At 39.9% G+C, this 25389-nt stretch overlaps 1 protein-coding gene across 2 annotated transcripts in view; it reads right to left on the bottom strand.

Annotated features, from left to right (window-relative positions):
• The window catches only part of cog5 (component of oligomeric golgi complex 5), a 244452-nt gene that overhangs the window by 8960 nt on the left and 210103 nt on the right, over positions 1-25389 (bottom strand). For both annotated transcript variants that reach the window (XM_008111582.3, XM_008111583.3), the window contains exons 16-21: positions 23408-23470; positions 20325-20428; positions 18055-18292; positions 6724-6800; positions 4638-4764; positions 2646-2725 (exon numbers count right to left, since the gene is read on the bottom strand). In XM_008111582.3, coding sequence (XP_008109789.2) covers positions 2646-2725; positions 4638-4764; positions 6724-6800; positions 18055-18292; positions 20325-20428; positions 23408-23470 — 689 coding nt within the window. The remainder of the gene's footprint in view (positions 1-2645; positions 2726-4637; positions 4765-6723; positions 6801-18054; positions 18293-20324; positions 20429-23407; positions 23471-25389) is intronic.

Genomic DNA, 25389 nt, shown 5'->3' with positions numbered 1-25389 from the left:
TTCTCAACCTTCTCTTCTCTAGGCTAAACATACCCAACTCTCTAAGGCACACCTTTGGTCATTTGGGCCACTTTCCTATAGAAATGCTTCTCAACTATTTCCTGAACTGGATAGAACAACCCAGGTGAGGTCTGACCAACCCAGAATACAGTGTTACTATTACTTCCCCTGATCTAAATACTCTGCTTCTGTGAATGCAGTGCTCTTTTTTCGCCCCTTTCTAAAAAATGGGGGCAACTGTTGGGGCTCAACAAGAGGCCGGGGATTTCTCAGAGGGTGAGGAGGATAATGGGTTTCCAACTGAGGAGTCTGTGTGTGATCAGGGTGAATTGCAGGCCTTAGATCACAGAGAAGTGCAGGCAGTTGAAGATGAGACAGAGGAAGTTTTGGATTCCAATGTTCGTTCCTTAGCAACAGGGGAAAGGGAAACTGGTAAAAGGTCAATTTCTCTTGGGAATCGGCCTTCAGCTGATGGGGAGTTTTCCCGTGATACCAGATTAGGTCTCCGGATGGAGGGAGTGAAGGAAAGATTAATTAGGAGTTGAGAGGGACTCCGTGAGAAATCCTTGAAACCCAGGTGTGTGAGGCGTGATCTCGTGGCTTCTTGGTCGGATTTGGGCTTAAATTAAGTGATGTTTACTTGGTGTCTCTTAGAGGAGACAACGTTGCCAAAAGGTTCAGGTTCCTGTCTCAGCTCTCAAGCTCATGATTCAAGTTTCCTGTGTTTGCCTATGTTCCTGCAAGAGTTTTGCCTTGGAAAAAGTTCCTGCTTTTATGCTTAGAGATTAATGCCTGTGATCTCGACTTCCTTGATTTCATGTACCTTGTTATTTTTGGACTTCTATTCTTTGTATATGGACTACTGCTATTTTATAACTCCTTTTCTGCTCTTTTGGGAAATGCCCCTTTTCCCTTTGTATATGCTTTTCTTAATAAACTGCTGCTTGCCTTTTATGTTTGGAATCCGCCCTGAGTCCCTCCGGGGAGATAGAGTGTAATATAAATAAAGTTTTATTATTATTACTGGACTCTGCTGTGGTGCTGGGTGAAAAGTTGTCTCAAGGCTAGAGTGCAACAGCAATATTTGGAATCTGCTAGGACATCTGTTGTGCAGGAATTCTCAAAGATTATTGCCAGTGGTTCTGAGATGATTTCTGCTAATTCTTTTAATAAACTTGGATGTAGTATATCTGCCCCTGGTGATCTGAATTCATTGGAATTCATTTAGACTAGCCAGATATTCCTGCACTATCTCTTTATTTATTCTGTCTTGTAATTCTTTTCCTTCTCTTCCAATAGAGGGTTCAATTTATGCAGGTTGCAATTTACAGATTAGAACACAATGAACTACTGAGGGCTTTAAAACGAGTTAAAACTACTCAAATCCTTCACATGGAAAAAGAGGACAAAATAATGAGACATAACAAAATGTGTAACAAACAATATATTGGATTATCTGCCCCAAAACTTCAAATTGAGCTAGGTGTGGTGACACCCGATGTCCAAGCAGCCTGCGCTTTTCTCTCTCATACACCGAGACAGAAATCCGAGAAATCCCCAATGGCCCTTGGCAGTACGCTTGGATAAGAATACCAATTAATACCTCTGGTTTATATTGCCCTTTGGCCTATGTACTCACATCCTGTGAAAGAAAAATTCAGAAACGATGCTGGAAGAGCCATTAAGAAATGCATGTGTGTTGAGATTACAATACAAAGCTATTGCTTTTATTCCATAAAACCTGATCACAAAATATTCTTTCTTCCCCTTTTTTTCCACCAAGGAAAGACATTACTTGCACTTAAAACGTACTGAGCTTGACAAGAAGCCACCTGACTTTGCCAGAACGTTCTACTATACATTCCTAGGAATGCAGCCCCAGAGATTCGGCTTTATTAAAAGACATTTCATAGAGGCAGTTCTAAACAGGGCATCGCCATGAAATACAACTAGAAGAATCCACAGCCAGCAACAAGACAAATGACATTATCTCTTTTTATGAGATCCATTTATTTTGGAGTAGGAGCACAGAAAACATCTGAACTATTTTGAAAATTCTGTATAATTTGAAAGGTAACCTATCTCTTCACCAAAGGAGTCGAACAAACTGTCACCCTACTGGTCTGCAGCCATTAATCCTGTGAAAGCAATGCATTTATAACCGTCTGCAGGAAGTCATGAAGTTCACAGCAATTTTCATTTAAGCTGTACAGTGTTCCCTCACTACTTCGCGGTTCACTTTTTGCGGATTTGCTGTTTTGCAGCTTTTCAATAAACTCTAAAAGATTATTATAAATAATAAAAAATTACAATTTACACCCTAAGGAAGGGAGGAAGGAGAAGCCAAAGGGAGAGAAAAGGAGCCCAAGTGGCAACAGGAGGAGAAGGAGGCAATTTATCAACACACAATTGGTTGATAAAGACTTAAAATAGTGTATAACTACTAAAATAATGTATAAATAATAAATATAGTGTCCCTACTTTGCAGATTTTCACTTATTGCGGGTGGTCCTGGAACCTAACCCCCGTGGATAAGTGAATACCAAAAACATGTGTAGGATGGGGGCTGCATTAGTAGACAGGAAAGATAATGGTTTCCAAGTTGTAATGCTGGAACACCACTTTCAAAATACAAAGTTTCTTACCGTACTAAAATAAGTCTGTCCTTCTCTGAAGGATGGTCATCAAGCCACCGGGAATAGCGTGCAATGGTCCATTCGGCTCTCTTTCATGACAATAAACACACAAAAACATATATTGTTTCCAGAAGTAGTTCATATACTCAAATCCCTGACATTTTCATGTGCAAAACAAAAATGAGTGCCAATAACTGATTGGTACATGAGTTTAATATCTATATATGGTAGGGTTGGGTTTGAATCCTGTTTCATCTGTTTCATTCGTGATTTTGTACTGTTTCGTACATTCGTACAACCTCAGGGGGAAAAGAAACAGTGAAACGAATGAAGAAAAGGAACGGTAGCCATTTGGTCGGCCGATTTTCATCACTTGGCTGTAGGCCAAGCGCCAGGTGCACGATGCTTGTAGGCCCTTCCTGCTGGGCCTATGAGCATCGAGCGCTCAATGTCTCGTAGGACCAGCTTGCAGGGCCTACAGTCGAGCATCAAATGCTCGATTGTAGGCCCTGCAAGCCGGGCCTATGAGCCATCAGGCGCTTGATGGCTCATAGACCCAGCTTGCAGGGCCTAGGAGCATCGAGCATTCGGCAGTCGCCTGTAGGCCCTGAGAGCTGGGGGCCTAGGAGACATCGAGCGCTCAATGCTCATAGGCCCTGGCTACCGGGCCTACAGTTGAGCACTCAACCGTAGGCCCTGCGAGCCCGGCCTACGAGCATCCAGCGCTTGATTGTTGGCCCTGGCTGCCGGGTCTACCATCGAGTGCTCAACCACAGGCCCTAGTTGCCGGGCCTACCATCGAGCACTCAACCGTAGGCCCTGCGAGCCAGACCCACGAGCATCCAGCACTCGACCCTGACTGCTGGGTCTACCACTGAGCACTCAACCACAGGCCCTAGCTTTTCAAGGCCTACCATCGAGCGCTCAAGCCAGACCTACGAGCATCCAGTGTTCGATTGTAGGCCCTGGCTGCTGGGTCTACCATCGAGTGCTCAACCATAGGCCCTAGCTGCTAGGTCTACCGTCGAGTGCTCGATGGTAGGCTCTACTAGCCGAGCCTGGTGTTTTGCCGCCCAAAGCCTGATTTTTTTTTAGTTTTTTTAGACCTTGGAGGTAAAAGCCCATTTGTATAGGCACCCATTTCCATAAGAGGAGTACGGAAACTGAAACGGGGCCATACGAATGGAACAAACAGAGGTCTGGCATGGTCATGAAGAAACAAATGGAACAAACAGAAATGGTAAGTAATTCCATACAAATGCACAAGCCTAATATATGGCACAGGGTGACAAAGACAAACAGATTGAGAGATAGCTTTTATCCTAGAGCTGTGACTATGTTGAACTCCATGGTATTGCATTGATGTGGCATTGGGGGTTGTGCGGTGGTGGTTGGAGTGTGGAGGAATGGGTGTGTTGTTTTATGATGCATGCTGTGGAAGGTTAACTGGCCTCAATTGGATTTTGCTTATAAATTGTTAAAGCCCTGCATTACTTTGCTCTGTAGTTACTGGTACTCTTAAATCTAGATCGGAAGTGATGAACATTTAGGACTGCATCTCCCTCAAACCTGTGGCACTGGCCATGCTGGCTGGTGGCCTTTGGGAGCTGCAGTCCAAAATTATCTGGAGGCCAAAGGTTCCCCACTGCTGCTCTAGAGCTAAGTAATAATTTTCTTAACTACGCCATTTCCATTAGTTCAAAATGCATTAATTTTTTCGGTGGCATTTAAACTTACAATTACCACTAATGTAGAAACGAACAATGGGGAAATTCACAAAAAGAAGGGAAGGGCATCTTTTGTTCAGAAACATTACTTCTGTTCTAGTGCCAGGTGCTTATATTGAATGAAAAAATGTCTGCAACCTGCTTCTGTTATGATCTTATAAAATCAAACTAGGTGAGCTGCTCCTTGAACAGTACTTCTCACAGCAATTAGAGGTAAATGTCATTTTCCTCTTGATGAAGGGTTTGACATGAAACGATGGCATAACCTCATTACCTGGAATGGGGATTTTAATTCAGGTGGTGCTCTTGTAAATAAGAACTGAATAACTGTGCTGAATGGAATGACATCTCCCACAGCCGGGCTGCTGGCAATGTGCTCGCTAGTTTGGAACAGCATTGGTCTGTGTGGAGAAGAAAGCACAAATTATACAATGCGGTTAAAAGGGGAAACTATTGTACTTCCATTAGCATTAGTAGCCTGTTTATTACGCAAGTTCATTGAAAGCGGTTTCATTTATACATGAAGAGCTTTGCATACAATTGAATCACTCTTGAGGACTAAGAAAATACCTAGAGAAGTGTTCTTTCTGGGCCTCCAGCACGATTCTCTAGACATTTTCTAGGTCTTGGAGAGCAATTGAATGTTATGCTTCATCTGGAAGCCTAAGATATAGGTCATTACAGATAAGTAAAATAGGATTCCAGATTACCAAAAGAGTCTTGGAACAGATCCTTTACATCAGTAGTTCTCAACCTTCCTAATGCCACAACCCCTTAATACTGTTCCTCATGCTGTGATGACCCCCAACCATAAAATTATTTTCATTGCTACTTCACAACCGTAATTTTGCTACTGTTATGAATTGTAATGTAAATATCTGATATGCATGATGTATTTTTGTTCACTGGACCAAATTTGATACAAATACCCGATACGCCTAAATTTTAATACTGGTGCGGTTGGGGAGGATTGATTTTGTCATTTGGGAGTTGTAGTTGCTGGGATTTATAGTTCACCTACAATCAAAGAGCATTCTGAACTCCACCAACGATGGAATTGAACCAAATTTGGCACACAGAACTCCCATGTCCAACAAAAAATACTGGAAGGGTTTGGTGGGCACTGACCTTGAGTTTTGGAGTTGTAGTTCACCTACATCCAGAGAGCATTCTGTACTCCAAACAATGATGGATCTGGACCAAACTTGGCACAAATACTCAATATACCCAAATTTGAACACTGGTGGAGTTTAGGGAAAATAGACCGTGACATTTGGGAGTTGTAGTTGCTGGGATTTATAGTTTACCCACAACCAACGACCCCCTTGAACCCCACTTGAGCCGAACTTCCCACACAGAACCCCCATGACCAACAGAAAATACTGGAGGGATTTGGGTTCCAAAGACTATCAGAAATATGTGTTTTCTGATGGTCTTTGGCGACCCCTCTGAAGCACCCCTTGCGACCCCCCCAGGAGTCCTGACCCCAGGTTGAGAAATGCTGCTTTACATAATACGTGAGCCTACTGTACTTGCACGATATTGGTCACAATGCATATGTATGTGTCCGTATCTCCTATGAGGAGTTGGTTTAACTTCTGGTTTGCTCGTAAAACTGAACTGCTGTGTCACAAAATGCTGTGTGTCAAAAAGATGTTATCAACCAATATTAAATCTTTGGAAAGCCCTGTTCTAGAAGATGGAATGATAAGTATTAAATTGAGGCAACGGCTTCCTATCACACCAAAAAGTAAATCCTGCATGGCAGGGGGTTGGACTGGATGGTCCACGTGTTCTTTTCAAACTCTATGATTCTATATGCATTTCTTAACATGGAGAGCCTAAGAGAGGTAGCCCTGACTTCAGAAAGGGGGGTGGCAGCAGCCACGATCATTCATCTCTCCTCTTGAACACACAACCTGCAAACCAAATTATGTCCCTTCTTTTTGCAGCTGTTTGCTGCTTTGCTTCATAATCCTCACACTCCTCTATTACTAAATTTTGTAAGTGATCGTTTGTACTAACAGCCTATTATTTTAATTAAACAATTTCCCAACACTGCATCTTACATTCGGTTTTCGGGGGGAAACCCCCCAGTGTGACTACACATCTCATTATTGCAAGAACCAAGATAAAAAAACAGAGGTACAATTTAGCTGACATTTGCGTGACAAAATTCTCCAACCCACAGACACACTGCATAAAATTCTAAAGGGAAAAAACCCACACCAATTTGTTGGTAATTTACATGGGATGCTGCCAGAAGGTTTTAATTAAATTCCCATGCAAACGAGAAGTCATTAACTTTGCTTAATGAGAAAAAAAATCCTGCTATTGGAAATGTTTTGAGCCTCACTCACCTGAATGATCTCAAGAGTTTGTAGGACTTCCCCAGATCAGACACTCGCCTGCAGAGGGGAGCCACTGCTAACTCCATCTGTGGGAGAAAATGAATTGTGCTTCAGGCTGTCATTCAACGTTTCAGACCAAAGCAGACAGGCAAGAATAAGGGAAATAAGCTTTTTAGTAAATGAATTTTACAAACAAGATCCCAGGTCAAGCTTCACCAGCAGTGGATGTCCACCAATTAGTCCAGTATGGAGATGTCAGAAGTGAAGGCCAAGTTTGTCAATATTCCATCAGTTAAACAGCTTAGGCCCTGCTTATCTTCGTGATCGCATCTCTCCCTATTATCCAGCGTGGGCTCTAAGACATGGGTCAGGCTGTGGCGTAGCTGGTTAGTAGCCATCTGCAATAAATCACTACTGACTGAGAGGTCATGGGATCGAAGCTCGGGTCGGATTGAGCTCCCAACCATTAATAGCCAAGCTCGTTGCCCACCTAAGCAGCTCAAAAAACAGTTGCATCTATTGAGTAAAAAATTCTAGGTACCGCTTTATGCGGGGAGGCTAATTTAACTAATTTATGACACCATAAAAGCTGCCAGCAGCGTGCAGAAAGGAATACTCGGTGTCTCAAATTAGCGATGAAGTGTCAGCTCCCCCTGTGGCCGGAATCGAGCAAACCCTCATGAAGCCGGAAGCTGGAAAATGTGAAATTGCCTCTGTTTCTGTCTATATGTTGTATGTCTAATAATGGCATTGAATGTTTGCCATACATATGTGCATTGTAATCCACCCCGAGTCCCCTTCGGGGTGAGAAGGGCGGAATATAAATACTGTAAACAAACAAATAAATAAACAAATTGTGCAATATAATCTAATTCAGACAGCACTTTAAACACTGACATTACATCTGCCTGTTGGCTTGTTGCAAATTGCCTTTTTATGTTTAATGTTTTAACTGTTTACTAATATTAGATCTATTAGTAAAAATGTCCTAAATGTTTGATTTATATATTTAAATTTCTATTTTTGTTATTTTTGAGTTGTTTGATAAGTACACTGGATGTTGCTCATTTTATTGTTTATGATGTGATCAGTCTGTTATGTTTTCTAATGTATGGTTGGCATTTTGCCATTATGTTGTAAACCGCTTTGAGTCCCCCCAGGGGTGAGAAAAGCGGTATATAAATGCAGTAAATAAATAAATAATAATAAATAAATAACATCCGCTGGTGAGGTCCTCCTCTTGCTCCTGCCACAGTCACAAGCATGGTTGGTGGGGACGAAGGAGAGGACCTTTTCAGTGGTGCCCCCCTGACCTTGGAACGCCCTCCCCAGAGAGATCAGGCAAGCCCCTACACTTGTCCTCTTTCCACAGGAACCTGAAAACCTGGTCGTTTCAGCAGGCTTTCAAGCATGATTAATTCTGAGGCCCTGTCCCCTTGGTAGCCAACCAGGATCCTTCTCTGCACTTTATCCATTTCCCCGGCCCTATGATACTCTGTCGCATCAGCCTTTGCATAGTCCTTCATAGCTGGTCATGTCCACCCTGAAATTCTGGCCATTGGTACTTTAAACCCATCTGATGGAACAGACCAAACCTGGATTTTTATATGATTTTAGCAAGATTGTATGTTTTGTTTTATGATGTCTGTCTTGTTGTATGGTCTTCTATTGGCAATTGAATGTTTTGCTTATGTTGGAAACCGCTCTGAGTCCTCTTGGGGAGATAAGTTATTATTATTATTATTATTATTATTATTATTATTATTATTATTATTATTAATGAATAGCATGTGCTCATCACACAGCTAGCTAACTGGCTAGTATCTTCACCAGCATTGTGTTGATACAGTGTTGATTGGAAAGGGCTGATTTTATTTAGTCCAGTGTTTCTTAAACTCTGCTCCTCCAGATGTTTTGGACTTCAGCTACACATTTCCTAACAGCTGGTAAGATGCCAAGTCCAAAACACCTAGAGGAGCAGAGTTTGAGAAACACTGATTTATTCTATAAAAAATCACAAATCTATTCCGGTTTCCTCCCGTCTGCTTCCTTTTATATCTGATTGTTCAGAATAAAATGAAGCTTGGACTGTCACTTCCCTAAGTGATGCTAAATCTGAGCTAGGAGTAAGCCAAGGTACTTCTTAACATCTCTATCCCTGGTTGGAAAGAAGTGTCTCAATAGAAAATGAACAGACAAGAGTTCAATAACATCCAACCTGCCTTCTAACTTTATAATTCTACAATTTTAAGAGACTAAATGACTGGATCTAACAGAGGTGGAAACCATGTGACCTTCTAGAAGTTTTTTTTTTCTGGTAGGGATCAAACAGTTGGCCCTTATGCTTAGTATGAGAACAAAATCTCATGATGATAATATGAATCATGCAACGCCAAAGGCACTGTGTACCCTTTCAAGATTCAAATCTGAATGGGAAACTGGCAAGAAATACCAGCTGCTATAGGCTGCAATGGCATCATATTTCCAGTATTCATTGCCCCCGAAAATCCTAGGAACTTCATGGGCCACCCTAAGTCAACAGATGAAGACACTCCTATCCATAGAACCCTGACCTATTCATGTCTCCCAGCATCAAAATTTGACATCAGAAAAGAACTGTGAAATGTAGCAAAGAATCCAACTAACTTAGATGGGCAGGACAGCTGTAATAAAAATGGTGGTCTTACCTAAAATGTTGTTCTTATTTCAAAATCTACAAATAATTAAGTGAGTGAAAGTCTTTGAACAATGGAGGAGGGATTTGGAACACGGAAAAAGCTAAAATTGCATATAGGAACTTAATAGATGCTAAAGACAGCAGGGGCTTAGAAGTTCCAAATCATAGGTATTATTGTGAAGCTGCAGGCTTTAGCTGGATAAAGGGATGGATCAGAATAGAAAATTGTGCTTTACTTAACTTAGGATATAACTTAAGATTTGGATGGCATGTGTATTTATGGTACGAAAAAAGAGGTCAATAAATTTTTTAATAGACACGTAATAAGGGCTAGCCTTCCTGCAATTTAGAAGAGACACAAGGCGGGGATGGAGAAAAAACTCCTCTATGGCTGCGATCTCTGGAAGCAATCCTAAATCCAGAATTTAATGAGGAAAGGAAAACCTATAGTAATTTAATGAGGAAAGGAAAACCTAAGTAAAGGAAAAGGACAATGGAAATTAAAAGGGAGAATAAAGGAGAAACAACTGGTTTCGTTACTTCCAACTACAGGACAGATTTATGAAAGATAATAAGGTAGGATTTCCCCCCCCCCCCCCCCCCAAAATTGGAATTGGACAACATTTTGGAGAAGGGGAATAAGGGATTAATTTCCAGATTATACAAATACAAAGTCTCAGGCAGTAAAGTCTCTGCTGGGCCCTCTTCACCAGCACTGCCATATGAACACCCCAGGTCAAATCCTCCTTAACAATGACACCCAGGAACTTAAAACTGGCCACCCGCTTCTCTCAGTCTCCATTTATGATCAAGGGTTGGATTTCTGGTCTGTTCTTTCTGTAGTCCACTATAAGATCCTTAGTCTTATTGATGTTTAGAACCAGATTATTGTCCCTGCACCATGAGAAAAGCCGATCCACCTCATCCCAATAGGCATGAAATGGAAAAACAGAAATGGGCTCAGGGGTGCAGTATTATTTTAACTGAATTGCTTTTAACAGCTTTTAAAATTATTTTATACAGTAGAGTCTCACTTATCCAACATTCAGGATTATCCAACGCAGTTTGCCTCCCACCCTGATCCACAGCTGTTTCTCTAGGCAGCGAGGATTGAACTTTTAATGGATTTAATTTTCGACAGTGTTGCTACTGTAAGTTCATTTTATGGAATTCTATCTTTATTTGTAGTTAATTTGTTAGTAGCCAATGTTTTTTTAGTCAATGTTTTCAATATATAGCAATATTTTTGTGCTAAATTTGTAAATACAGTAATTACTACATAACGTTACCGTGTTTTGGACTCCTTTTTCTGTCGATTTGTTGTAAAACATGATGTTTTTGGTGCTTAATTTGTAAAGTCATAACGTAATTTGCCATTTAATATGTTTTTCCTTAATCCCTCCTTATTATCCAACATTTTCGCTTAGCCAACGTTCTGCTGACCCGTTTATGTTGGATAAGTGAGTCTCTACTGTAATTGTATTTTCATTGACTTGTTTAATTCTATATAAATATTTATTTTTTATCTAGTTGAATGTTAATTATATTACATTTAAAGTTGTTAAGTGCTTTGTGTCCCAGTCCAGGGAAATGCAAGATGATGAAAGTAACAACAATAACAACAAAACAATTACTACTACCTCACTTCAATCCCCAGCAACAAGTGCTACCATAAAGCTGCTTTTCCATAGAAACAAAAGACCTATCATTTATTAATTTATTCACAGGTCAACAAGACCCATTTCAGACCATGTCTCCAATCAAGGGGGGGGGGGGAATTTTTCTTTGTTCTCCTGGGCCAATAATTTCTGTTTTGATGAACAAAGACAGTCCTCCATTCCACATAATAACAGCATAATTATTTTTGGCAGCTACTAAGCTCAAAATAATTGTCTTCAGACAATATTTTTGTGCCAGAAAGTGAAAAACTTCTTTGTTTCCCCCCCCCCCTTCATCTGACTTCATTATGTTCATGTTTCAGTTCTTTTAATATGCAAAGCCACGTGGCATTTAAAGGGCAAAATATGACTCCCAACCTCATGCAATGGAAAATACTCCAAATTACTATAACCTCCACACACTTGGAGTTGTTATACAGGAATAAACCTCTTCATAATGACCAAGTTCCCTGACGATGCCTTACGGTACATATAACTGTCAAGAAAATGTCACTTTAGCACACCTCACTGACCTAAGGAAAATCCTTCGTAGCCAACCCTAAAAAGTGAAAAATTGAACCATGTGTTCAGTACTAGTGACTATTTTCAACTTTCAATCATCCATCAACTTCACTGTTCTAGATATGTTCATGTTTTGATTGTTAGGCAGATAATAGTCACCCTTTCCCATCAATTATGATTCCTTGGGTATTCCACCCAAATATAAACTTTCTGCATGACCTGAACGTTCTTTAATCACTTGTAGATACACATCTTACCCACCATTTCAAAGATGTTGTCCCACTCTCATTTTCCGAGAAATCAGTGTGTCTTGTGTAATATGCAACATTAAAAAAGAGTCTGAACTGGTGTCCTGGTGAGATTACCAACTGGTCATTAACCTTATTTATGATTTCTTTAGCAAGTTTATATCCCTTTTTATCATGTACTGTATCTTAAGAATACATAGGGTTCCTTCTCCAATAAAAACTGATCAGACACAGTTTGGCGCTGAAATTTGGTAGACACACATTCTATAACAGGGATCCCCCAACTAAGACCTGTGGGCCGGATGTGGCCCTCCAAGGTCATTTACCTGGTCCCTGCCCTCAGTTTTACACTTAGGCTCGCCCAAAGTCTGAAATGACTTGAAGACACACAACAACAACAGTCCTAATTAACTTGACTATCTCATTGGCCAGAAGCAGGCCCCACTTCCTATTGAAATCCTGGTAGGTTTACGTTGGCTAAAACTGTTCTTATTTTTAAATACTGTGTTGCTCTTTCGTTGTTGTGTTTTTTCCCCACTACATATAAGACATGTACAGTGTGCATAGGAATTTGTTCGTATTGTTTTTCAAATGGTAATTCAGCCCCTCAACAGTCTGAAAGATTGTTGACCGGCCCTTAGCTTTAAATGTTTGAGGACCCCCGATCTATAAGATGTGATCAGCTGCAAGGTTTGTGTATGGGATGCTAAAGCAGAACAAATCTGTTTTCTAACTCAGAATGCTCTGGGAGGCAACAGTGAATAATTGCTTTTTTTTTTTACCCGAGGGAACATCTCTCTAGGAATGTCTAGGTCTTCCAGCATGAATCTGTAGTTGACATTCACTGGAAGCTGACCACAGAGTTGTACTGGAGGACCTAGAGAAATTCCTAGCAAAATTTTCTCAATAATAATAATAATAATAATAATAATAATAATAATAATAATAATAATAATAATAACTTTATTTTTATACCCCGCCCCATCTCCCCGAAGGGACTCGGGGCGGCTTACATGAGGCCTTGCCCAATAAAACAATCAAATATCAAAACACAGCAATAAAACAGTTATCCAATAAAAACATCAATTACAGTAAAAACAATTGTTAAAATCAACATAAAACATACAATATTAACACTGGAGACTAATTCATAGAACCCAGGCAACGTGTAACATGTGCCAAAATGGGCCGAAATGGGGAAGGTAATTTCACAGTTAAAATGGACAAAGTGCAATATAGCATTGGCAACACCTCAAGAATGGGGCTATTATAAAATGGGCAGATCGATCAGTCCAACACCAGATTAAGTATCAAAGGCCTTTTGAAAGAGCCAGGTTTTTAAGCTCCTATGGAAGGAGAGGAGGGTGGGGAACAAGGGTTCCCAAACTTTTTCACGCAACTGAGCCCTTTATGAAGCAAAAGTTTCTCGCAGAGCCCCAAGAAATGTTTAGTTCTATCTGTCTATGTTCTGTGTGGCATATTACACACAATAGGAATACGGAAGTATGAAAAATAATGTGTGTGTATGTATATGTGCATGTGTGTGTGAAACAATAGTAAACAATAGTTTAAATCTACAAGATGATATAACAAGCTACTTAAGGACCAAGGACAGAGAGCACAATAATCCCAAATAAACAGTTCGAGGGGAGGTCACAGGGGCTTACATGTCTTTACACTAATGCTCAGAGCATGGGAAATAAGCAAGACGAACTCCAACTCCTAGCACAGCACCACACATACGATGTCATAGGCATCACTGAAACCTGGTGGGATGACTCCCATCACTGGAATTTAACCATTGAGGGCTATAACCTCTTTCACAGAAATAGAACAAAGGGGAGAGGAGGGGGAGTAGCTTTATATGTCAAAAACAGTTACGTTGCAGAAGAAATGCAAGACTGTAATCCGGGAAACCAGCTTGAAAGCATCTGGATAAGAATCAAGGGAACCGGGACTCAAAAAGATCTTGTCGTGGGTGTCTACTACAGACCTCCGAGTCAGGATGAAGGACTTGATGAAGCCTTCTGTCAACAGCTGACCAAACAGGCACAAAGAAGAGATATAGTAGTCATGGGCGATTTCAATTATCCCGATATCTGCTGGAAAACAAACTCAGCCAAGAGTACAAAGTCCAACAAATTCCTCACTTGCCTTGCAGATAATTTTATGGTCCAGAAGGTAGAAGAGGCAACAAGGGGATCAGCAACTCTTGATCTAATCTTAACAAATGTGGAAGACCTGATCAATACAGTTGAAGTGGTTGGATCCTTAGGGGCAAGTGACCATGTGCTCCTGCAGTTTGCAATACAAAGGAATGCTGAAACTAAGACAAGTCAAACACGCATTCTGGACTTTAAGAGAGCTGACTTCCAAAAAATGAAGGAATTACTGAGCGGCATTCCATGGACGCCGATATTAAAAAACAAGGGAGTTAAGGATGGATGGGAGTTTTTCAAAAGTGAAATACTCAAGGCGCAAATGCAAACAGTGCCAACAAAGAAGAAAAATAAGACAAGTGCAAAGAAGCCAGAATGGATGTCCAAAGAACTTCTAACTGAGCTAAAGCTCAAAAGTGACATGCACAAGAAGTGGAAAAGGGGAGAAATCACCAAAGAAGAATTCAAACGTATAGCCAACACCTGTAGGGAAAAGGTTCGCAAGGCTAAAGCGCAAAATGAGCTCAGGCTTGCCAGGGACATAAAAAACAACAAAAAAGGCTTTTTTGCTTACGTTGGTAGAAAAAGGAAGAAAAAGGAGGCGATAGGGCCATTGCAAGGAGAAGATGGGGTGATGGCGACAGGGGACAGGGAAAAGGCAGAACTACTTAATGCCTTCTTTGCCTCGGTCTTCTCAGAAAAAGAAATCCATCTTCAACCTCAGCAACACGGAATGGACGAAGGATTGGGGGAAATCCAACCCCAAATAGGGAAACAAGTTGTCCAGGAACACTTGGGCTCTCTAAATGAATTCAAGTCCCCAGGGCCAGATCAGCTACACCCAAGAGTACTGAAGGAACTAGCGGAAGTTATTTCAGAACCACTGGCAATTATCTTTGAGAGTTCTTGGAGAACGGGAGAAGTCCCAGTAGATTGGAGGAGGGCGAATGTGGTCCCTATCTTCAAGAAGGGAAAAAAGAACGACCCAAACAATTACCGTCCGGTCAGCCTCACATCAATACCAGGCAAAATTCTGGAAAAGATCATTAAGGAAGTGGTCTGCGAACACTTAGAAACAAATGCGGTCATTGCTAATAGTCAACACGGATTTACCAAAAACAAGTCATGCCAGACTAATCTGATCTCTTTTTTCGATAGAGTTACGAGTTGGGTCGATACAGGGAATGCCGTGGATGTAGCGTACCTGGATTTCAGTAAGGCCTTCGACAAAGTCCCCCACGACCTTCTGGCAAACAAACTAGTAAAATGTGGGCTAGACAAAACTACGGTTAGGTGGATCTGTAATTGGCTAAGCGAACGAACCCAAAGGGTGCTCACCAATGCGTCGTCTTCATCATGGAAAGAAGTGACAAGTGGAGTGCCGCAGGGCTCCGTCCTGGGCCCGGTTCTGTTCAACATCTTTATTAACGACTTAGACGAAGGGTTAGAAGGCACGATCATCAAGTTTGCAGACGACACAAAACTGGGAGGGATAGCTAACACTCCAGAAGACAGGAGCAGAATTCAAAACGATCTTGACAGACTAGAGAGATGGGCCGAAACTAACAAAATGAAGTTCAGCAGGGACAAATGCAAGATACTTCACTTCGGCAGAAAAAATGGAAATCAAAGATACAGAATGGGGGACGCCTGGCTTGACAGCAGTGTGTGCGAAAAAGACCTTGGAGTCCTCGTGGACAACAAGTTAAACATGAGCCAACAATGTGATGCGGCTGCTAAAAAAGCCAATGGGATTCTGGCCTGCATCAATAGGGGAATAGCGTCTAGATCCAGGGAAGTTATGCTCCCCCTCTATTCTGCCTTGGTCAGACCACACCTGGAATACTGTGTCCAATTTTGGGCACCACAGTTGAAGGGAGATGTTGACAAGCTGGAAAGCGTCCAGAGGAGGGCGACTAAAATGATTAAGGGTCTGGAGAACAAGCCCTATGAGGAGCGGCTTAAAGAGCTGGGCATGTTTAGCCTGCAGAAGAGAAGGCTGAGAGGAGACATGATAGCCATGTACAAATATGTGAAGGGAAGTCATAGGGAAGAGGGAGCAAGCTTGTTTTCTGCTGCCCTGCAGACTAGGACACGGAACAATGGCTTCAAACTACAGGAAAGAAGATTCCACCTGAACATCAGGAAGAACTTCCTCACTGTGAGAGCTGTTCGACAGTGGAACTCTCTCCCCGGGGCCGTGGTGGAGGCTCCTTCCTTGGAGGCTTTTAAGCAGAGGCTGGATGGCCATCTGTCGGGGGTGCTTTGAATGCGATTTCCTGCTTCTTAGCAGGGGGTTGGACTAGATGGCCCATGTGGTCTCTTCCAACTCTACTATTCTATGATTCTATGATTCTAAGATATCTGAAAAAGTTACAGTGTTACATGTACACCTGAAGTTAACAAAGTGCCTGCTTCTTGCAGCAGAGTCTGTCAGAGTTTTTTTGGCAATTGCCTGAAATTTCCCTCCTCACCATGTCTTCTTTTAATGCTTGGAGCATGCTTATTATTATTGTTCCTCTGGCTAACAAAGGTCCAGCTCAGTTTTCTTCCAATCTTCCTCTCTCCCCTTTTCTCTCTCTTCTGCTTTTCAAACACATTCACTGCCTGCCTGAATCGCTTGGCTCACTGGCTCATCGCAGCTCCACTCCTGTGATCTTTATGGTAATTTCTGAGCTCGGGGTGCTTGGCTTTTCTGTTTTTGGGCAGCGATCTACTCCTGCCAACTAATCCGCTCTGAGGGACAATCTTTAGGGCAGCCGCTTATTGGATGTGCTGCAAGTCCAGCAACCTGCGTCACAGAGGTGGGTAAAGGAGAAAGGAGAAGGGGGGGAGGAGGAGGAAAGCAGCACGGTGGTGGCACCACATGCCCTTATGATGGCCCAGGGAGGAGGAAAGAGGAGGAGGAGGAGGAAGCAGCATGTCACTGTATGATGCAGAGCCCCTCACAATCATTCACGGAGCTGCAAGGGCTCTGCGGAGCACACTTTGGAAACACCTTCTCTAGAAAAATCTCTAGGTCCTTCGGCATGCCTGAAGGAAGCTGACCATAGAGTCACATTGGAGGATGTAGGAATTCCTATACAGATCATTTAAATCAAATCCACGAATAAATAAATTCCACAGAAGTCCAAACCACAAATATGAAGGGACGATTGTATTTCCCAGGATACTTAGATAATTAAACCCCAATCCTTTTTTCTATTTAAATGTTCTGCTGCAAGAAAATTGGGACTATATGAATCAAAATAAAGAAGCTGAGAGTAAGACAACATAAAGCAATGCAACATAAAAAAGTGAGAGGATCTTCAAAACTAGCCATTCAAAGACCAGCTAAAACTTCCATCCCAACTTATAAGAACACAGCAACTGCAAAACATCTTATTCTCATTCTAGTGAGCAATAAATAGCAAATTCAGCAGGAGACAGTATACCTTTCACAGAGAGATAAGATGGTGCCATTGCATTTTGAGATAAAACACACAACTAAAATGAAATAAAGATATGCTTGGAAAGGACTTCTCCCGAATCATATCAACTAGGACCTGGAACAACATCAGTACTGTGCGCAGTATATGCGCAGTATGTGAGAATGGATCTATGATCCAATTTGTCACAGCTTAGAAAAGTCACTTTTTTTTGGACCACAACTCTCTGAATGCCCAGCCAGTAAGATTCTAGGAGCTGAATTTTTTAAAAAAACCTAATTTTCACAAAATAACTGCATTTGGCCACATCAATCCTTGCCCTTTAATGGACTGGTCACAAGTGGCATTTCTGAGTTTCCAGTGGAAATGACACCATTTCTCTTTGGATTTCAACTGTCAGCTGCCATAACGAAGACTGTTCAGAGAAGGCATCTTTCCAACAGCCTTACAACGTCTGCTGTTCTCAAGCTCTAATCTAGACAGCTGAACTACAATTCTATCTATTAAAATCTGGATCCACTTTTTAGAGATGCAAATACTGTATTAAGATATTTTTAGGAAGAGAAGAGCATATATGATAACGAAGCAACCTGTGCAGTTCAATGCAGATGAATAAATAAAACTTAAGTTTGGTCTCCTTCCATATACCTGTGCAAAGTCAGCAGCAAGACGCATCTTCCCGCCTTCACCCAAGGGTCTCAGCAGGCTGGCATTGCGGATAAATATTTCAATGGCTCTCTGAGCAATGGCTTCAGTACTTTCATAGACAAAGTCGTAACACTCAAAGTGCCTGAAGTAGTCATTCATGACTCTTGAAATGAAGCCCTGTAGCTCTTTCATGTACAGAGAACAAGGGGTATCTGGTTTTCCTGAAGTGGGTAGTGACCTACCAGAAGAAGAAAAAGGGGGATGTTAATTTCCTGTTGATATCAACTATACAGTGTTTTGCTGTTTGCTTTTATGCCAAGGAAGGCAATTACAAAGACAGCATACAGGTCAGTATCCTTTTTTATACTGAAAAATAAAGAGTTGTCTCTAAAAACAGTATCTGAAATTTTTCAACTTCATTTGCTGTCTTCCTGACATAACAAGTCCTGTTTCTACGCCACCACATAACATTTTTCATCAGCTGGAAGCCTAAAGCTTTAAATCTATGCCTTAAATCTAAACAGCCCAGCTGTTGGTTTAATTCTCTAACAACACACCATATCATCCTAGTCAACATATTATGGTGCTAACAATCCAACCTGACCCCAAACCATCTTTATTTAGTCCCTTAAAGTGTTGTGATTCTGCATTACAGATTATACATACATTTCCCTCTAATCCGGACAGAATGACCCAAACAACAGGGTGTGGCTTGAAGTGAACCTGAGGACACAGGTTTCCTGCCAATTTCACATATCCATGGGATTTAGTTAATAATGTGCATTAGGAGTCTACATTAGAAGTCTTTAAAATGTGAGCAAGAGCTCTAGTGTCCTGTGTATGAATGTATTTTAAGTGGCACCATTTTAGAATGGAATGCAATTTCATTTCCCATTTTTTCCAAAGCCAATTCCCCGGAAAAATGGGGCGGGGGGGGGGGGGGGGAGAGATGTGTAGAAACAAAAAGTCTCAGAAATCTTCATGTTATATAGTTTTAACATCATGTCATAAATATACCATTTATCATTGGGAATGAACATATTCTACACAATTTTTAATTTTTCCATAAAAAATGGCTTTGGAAAAAAAACGGGAAAAACTGTCTTTCCCCCATTTTTTTTTGTTCCATTTTATAGCTGGAACAGAAAACCTCAATGTGTTTGCTATCACAAGTTCATTCAAATGATTAATTGTGATGGTGGCTGAAAAAAAAATGTGAAGAGTACAGAGGAAATACGTAGCAAAATTCCTCATAATGATACAGAAAAAACAGTCTAAGAAACCTAAAGGATAGTTCTCATCATAGGATCATCTTGAGCGTATTGTATAGTCAATAGTAAAGGTTTCCGCTTGACATTGTCTAGTCGAGTCTGACTTTGAGAAGGGGATGCTCACCTCCATTTCTAAGCTCAAGATCCTATGTTGTCTGTAGACGCCTCCTAGGTCATGTGGGTGGCATGATTGCATGGAGCACCATTATTTTCCCACAGGAGCGGTACCTATTGATCTACTCACATTTGCATGTTTTCAAACTGCTAGGTTGGCAGAAGCTGGGGCTAACAACGGGAGCTCACATCATTCCACGGATTCAAACCGCCGACCTTCCAGTCAGCAAGTTCTGCAGCTTAGCGATTTAACCCACTGTGCCACTGTGGCCTCTTTTAGACAATAGTCAATAGAAGGTTGCAATATCCTAGGCCAGTGGTTTCCAACTTTTTTGATTTGCAGAGCCCTTTTAGAATCAATTTCTATAGCGGAGCCCCTTAGGCCTACCCTATGTCTTACAAGTTAATGGTGTTTAGTAGTAGTGTTGCGGGCGGAGGAAAAGGGACTAGATAGTAAGGGAATGTAAACTAAAGAGATATCTAGATAATTTCACAATGTCCATACAATGACATTGCATTTTAAAAACATGGAAATTTACCATAATATCTCAACTACCGCCAATACACATGATATTAGCAAAGCCTGACCATTCATAAAAATCCTCCTAATTTCTATAAATCAAACCATTTGCATTGCCACAGAATTAGAGTGCACTGTAGTGCAACAGGAGGCCTAAATTAAGACATAACATAAAATAACATATAAATGTTTACTGAGACACTTGTGGTTGCACTTTTTGCACAGTTTTCTTATTTTAGGTTCAGTTGATGATCATTGCAGGAGAATGTCTGGTCCTGCATTTAAAAGGCTCCTGTATTTTGTTTTGGTACCTATTTATGCCTATCATATATATGTCTAAGACAGCACTGTAGTAACTCCATTACCCAGAAAAGTCTTCCTGATGCATAGTGATGATTATAGCCTCTATTGAGTCTCCAACTGAGTTTAGTAAAGGTTGCACAGCATTTCCCATCAAATCATGGATTGTCTAGAAAAGGAATGACCAAGAAAGAAAAAAAAAATAGTGAGGAAACCCACACATAAGACAACAATATGTCTACATCCTCTACGTTCCAAGATTGAACTAAATTCTTCTAACAGATGTGGCTATATATACCTTTGTGCTATGACAATATATATTTTTTAAAAAAGGTTTGCTATGCCATTCTCCAAACAGTGTACCTGAAAAAAAATTATTGCAAGTGACTGTTTCTTTGCTGGGGAGTTGGAAGAGATCCACCTAAATTGCACATTATGTTTATTTTATACAAATTTATGTATCTGTATTCATACCTCTATCTGGGTGGGTGTGATGTGTGTGTAAAAATAAATGCATTTGTCAACTTAGCTGGAAATTATCCCACTCGCTTTGTTTAAGCAAAGAGTTGATAAAGGGTCCACAAGGAAAGAGTCACGTGGAAGAGAACGTTTCAGAAAAGTTTAATTTGATGTGACAGCCGTCTATAGAGCTTTATAGAAACCAAGTGAATTGGCTAAGTTTTATTTCAGTATCCACCTGTAGATTCATGCTCCTTTTTTAAATCTTAAAAGTGGGATGAAAATACTCTGATTTGCTTAACTAAAAAAAACACCTTTGAAATAAATAAATAAGTAAGTAAATGGGTATGATTTAAAAAAAATTGGTAATGACATATATATGTGTGTGTGTTTATGAATTCAACATATTCCACTATCCTTTTAACAGACAATTCTCATTTGATCTCCACAATAAGGAAAATTAAGAAAAATATTCCTATCTGTCTTAGGTATTTAAGACAGGGATGCTTATCCCTCTTCTCTTCAAACTAATGAAACTTCAAAGTGCTCAGCTCTTGTTGAATTGCACCCTACATGTACACTTTATTTGTCTAGAGACACTCTCTATTTCTCAAAAGCGGGAAAAAAATCTGCTCACAAAAAGAATGTTCCTGCTGCTAAATTATGTAAGTGTATGTGTGTGGCTCTGCTAGGCTTTGTTCCCCAATATTCCTAATAATCTGCTTCGGAAACTTAGGGGAAATCACTGGAACAGCAATGGACCCAATGGATAGGACTTGAGAATGTTGTTTTCCCTCTCCTTTTAGGAGAAGCTTCTACTTAACTGAAGTTCTTTACATCCACAGAGGGTATTTTATCCAAGATTCTTTAGACGCCACTTACTTCAATAACTAGTGTACACTATTTTATTATTTATATTTATAAATGGGGCTGTTTGAAAATTATGCCCACAACATCAATGCAACCATCTAATTTTCAGAGCAACAGATTACACAATTATTTTATGCATAATTAACATGTTATTCAGGATGAAGGAGCTAAATCTGATTGTATACTTTGATCTAGAGTTTTTGTTGCCATTTGCTGTCAACTTATGCCAATGAATGAGAGACATCCAAGATCACTCATTATTAAACTGCCTTCTCGGGTCTTGCAAATTCAGAGCTGTGGCTTTCTTGATTAAATCTATCCACCTTGAATCTATCCAACTTCCAGTTTACCAAAAATTATCATCTTTTCTAGTGAGTCATGTCAACGTATGATATGCCCAAAGTGCAAAAGCCTGAGATGGTCTTACCGACAGTAGGCATGCTAAAAACAGTGGGATGAATTAGATGTGGCTAACAATCCCCTTCATATAAGTGGGAGGCAATCCAGATAGGTCTAATGTTAGACATAGTCCAAGGTGTTCAGGAATAATTAAGACTAGATCCCACAGATCTGAATACTATGGAACACAGGTGGGCAACATAATTTGAATTACTTTCCTTCTACCTCTTACTGAAAAACAGAGAAACTGGAAAGAACACTGCAAAAAGAAAAAGATGGTTATCTTCAGGGAGTGGCGAATCTCATTGTTGTCGTCATCATCATCATCATCATCATCATCACCATCATCACTACCACTTCAATAACAAGAATAACACTATGTAACATGAATTTTGTTCCTGGGTTATGTCATTCCCTAATTTGTTCTATCATAAAAACATGGAAACAGTTTATTAAAGTGCAAAAACTTTGTTTTTGCAGGACATCCTGCAGCACATTTTGCTATAGTTTTTCAATGAATATCTCATCGAATCTCAACCAATTCAACATGGTTTGTGGTAGCCACAAAAATGAAGTTTCTGGAGTATAACAACTACAGTAGAGTCTCACTTATCCAACATTCGCTTATCCAACATTCTGGATTATCCAACGCATTTTTGTAGTCCATGTTTTCAATACATCATGATATTTTGGTGCTAAATTCATAAATACAGTAATTACTATGTAGCATTACTGCATATTGAACTACTTTTTCTGTCAAATTTGTTGTATAACATGATGTTTTGGTGCTTAATTTATAAAATCATAACCTAATTTGATGTTTAATAGGCTTCTCCTTAATTTCTCCTTATTATCCAACATATTCGCTTATCCAACGTTCTGCTGGCCCGTTTATGTTGGATAAGTGAGACTATACTGTAATTTCAAAGTAAGTACCACAGAATTAAACAGGAAATAACACTTTCAAACCAGAAACAGAAAATGTTTCAAATATTGTTACATACATCAGGAAGGGAGAGGTAGAGTCAATGTTTATTTTAAGGGGGCAGAAAATAGCAAGGGAGGAATAAACTGCCCTGCATAAGAACCACTCCAAATGTAAAGTACCCAGTTTCAACTCTTTCCAAACGGAACCCTTCAGATGTGTTGGTCTACGAATTCTATAATCAACTGGCTATGTTGGATGCAGATGATGGGAACTGCAGTCCAATACATCTGGAAGGCATCAAACTGGCTTAATTTATTCATTTCCATCTGACATATGTGTCTATTGCATATTCTCAGATGAGCCTTCCTTAATTTGGTAGTTAATAGTTGGAAATTATTAATACTGAAGAAATAACACAAATATTGTTCATATGCAGTTTATTTTTGACTTTTCAGCAGGTTGCCAACCTTTCTGTTTGTAACATTTATTTACCTTCAAAGCTGTGCTGATAGTTTCTTCAGAAGCTGCTGGAAAGGCACTTTGGCTGGACACGACCTAAAAAAGGAATTCAGAGCAAAATGTATCCAGATACTGAGGCTGTGGTGAAGCCACCTCTTAGTGACGGCCAGTATGTTTACATCAGGGGTCCCCAAACTAAGGCCCGGGGGCCGGATGCGGCCCTCCAAGGCCATTGACCTGGCCCCCGCCCTCAGTTTTATAATATAATATATTGTATATACATATAATATTGATAATAATATTATAATGTAATACAATATAACACTAATAATAATACCATATAATAATAATTATATGTTCTATATTACATATAATATTACTAATAATATTACAGTATAGTGGTATAGTTCAATATAGTAATATATAATGCTAATATTGTGCTATGCTAATAATATAATATATTGTATGTACATATAATTTTAAGCTACTCTGAGTCCCCTTTGGGGTCAGAAGGGTATGATACAAATGTAGTAAATAAATGCAGTAAATAAATAAATAATAAATAAATAAATTTTAGACTTAGGCTCGCCCAAAGTCTGAAATGACTTGAAGGCACACAATAACAACAACAACAACAACAACAACAACAACAACAACAACAACCCTAATTAACTTGACTATCTCATTGGCCAGAAGCAGGACCACACTTCCCATTGAAATCCTGATCAATGTATGTTGGTTAAAATTGTTTTTATTTTTAAATATTGTATTGTTCTTTCATTTTTCTTGTTGTTGTTGTTGTTTTTGCACTACAAATAAGACATGTGCAGTGTGCATCGGAATTCGTTTTTTTTTTTTTTATCAAATGATAATCCGGCCCCTCAACAGTCTGAAGGATTGTGGACTGGCCCTCGGCTTAAAAAGTTTGGGGACCCCTGGTTTACATGGAGACAACCTGGATGTACTCTAAGTGTCATCAAACCCTCCTTGCTGCATCTAATTCTGTAGGAGACCAGGCTTGAGTGCACATGAGTAATTAGTTTCCTCTTCCTGCTGGACTGCAGTTCTCCTATAAACCATAATCTAGCCAGCAGAAACCTCTAAAGAAAATGAGATCCTCTATTTTCTCTTCCTGCATAGAGTATTTTACTCAAGAAAAACCCTAACACTTATTTCATGATAAAAATTATACAATGGGTCTCAGCATCATATGGTAGGAGAAATACTTTTAATTAGTTTGATCCTCTGGGACTTCCATGGTTTTTTAATGCTGCACCAAAAATCCACCCCCAAGAAACATCTTATATTTTCCCTTATTGCTGACAATCTTTTTTTTTTTAAAGCAAAGCTATGAAGCCCACATTTTGACCAAAAAACCATCTGTTCCTCCAAATCTATTTCTAATTTGCTCTGCATTTGCATTTCAGAAGAGCAAGTTCTTTCCCAATTTTCTTTATAAAATCAGTGAGGTTTTAAATAAAAAAATTGAGTCAAGCAACTGAAATGTGTAATTTCAAATGATTTCCAGTCTACAGCATTTACGTTTGTAAATGATACAGAATTCATAATGACATGATATTGTAAAACAAAAAGCCCAGCTTTTGTCTCCTATGCTCCTGATTTAAAACCCATGGCTAGTATTTAAAAAAAGAAATCCAACACATTTTAGACACTCAAGAAGGTTTGTGCCAAAAAGAAAAACAGGATAAATGGCCAAATGTCAAACTAGATAGAAATACAAAAAGGAACAAGACAAGTGTTCCCACTGTCTCCCCTCTTATGTATATGGATGCTAGATGTAATAAATACTAAGATTAGGGAAGACATACATATCACAGGAGTGAAAATAAAAGGGCAAGAATTTAAAGTTAAGGCATATGCTGATGACATGGTGATCATTACAGAAGATGCTATAAAGAGGGAAACTAAATTTGATGGGAATAATTAGTAGGTATAGAAGGGTGGCAGGTTTTAAAATAAACAAAGAGAAATAAATATTTTAACTAAACATCTTT

The sequence above is a fragment of the Anolis carolinensis genome, chromosome 5 (assembly GCF_035594765.1).
Source record: "Anolis carolinensis isolate JA03-04 chromosome 5, rAnoCar3.1.pri, whole genome shotgun sequence".
NCBI lineage: Eukaryota > Metazoa > Chordata > Lepidosauria > Squamata > Dactyloidae > Anolis > Anolis carolinensis.
Note: the sequence above shows the minus strand (reverse complement) of the source record. Positions and strands in the feature narration are given on the sequence as shown.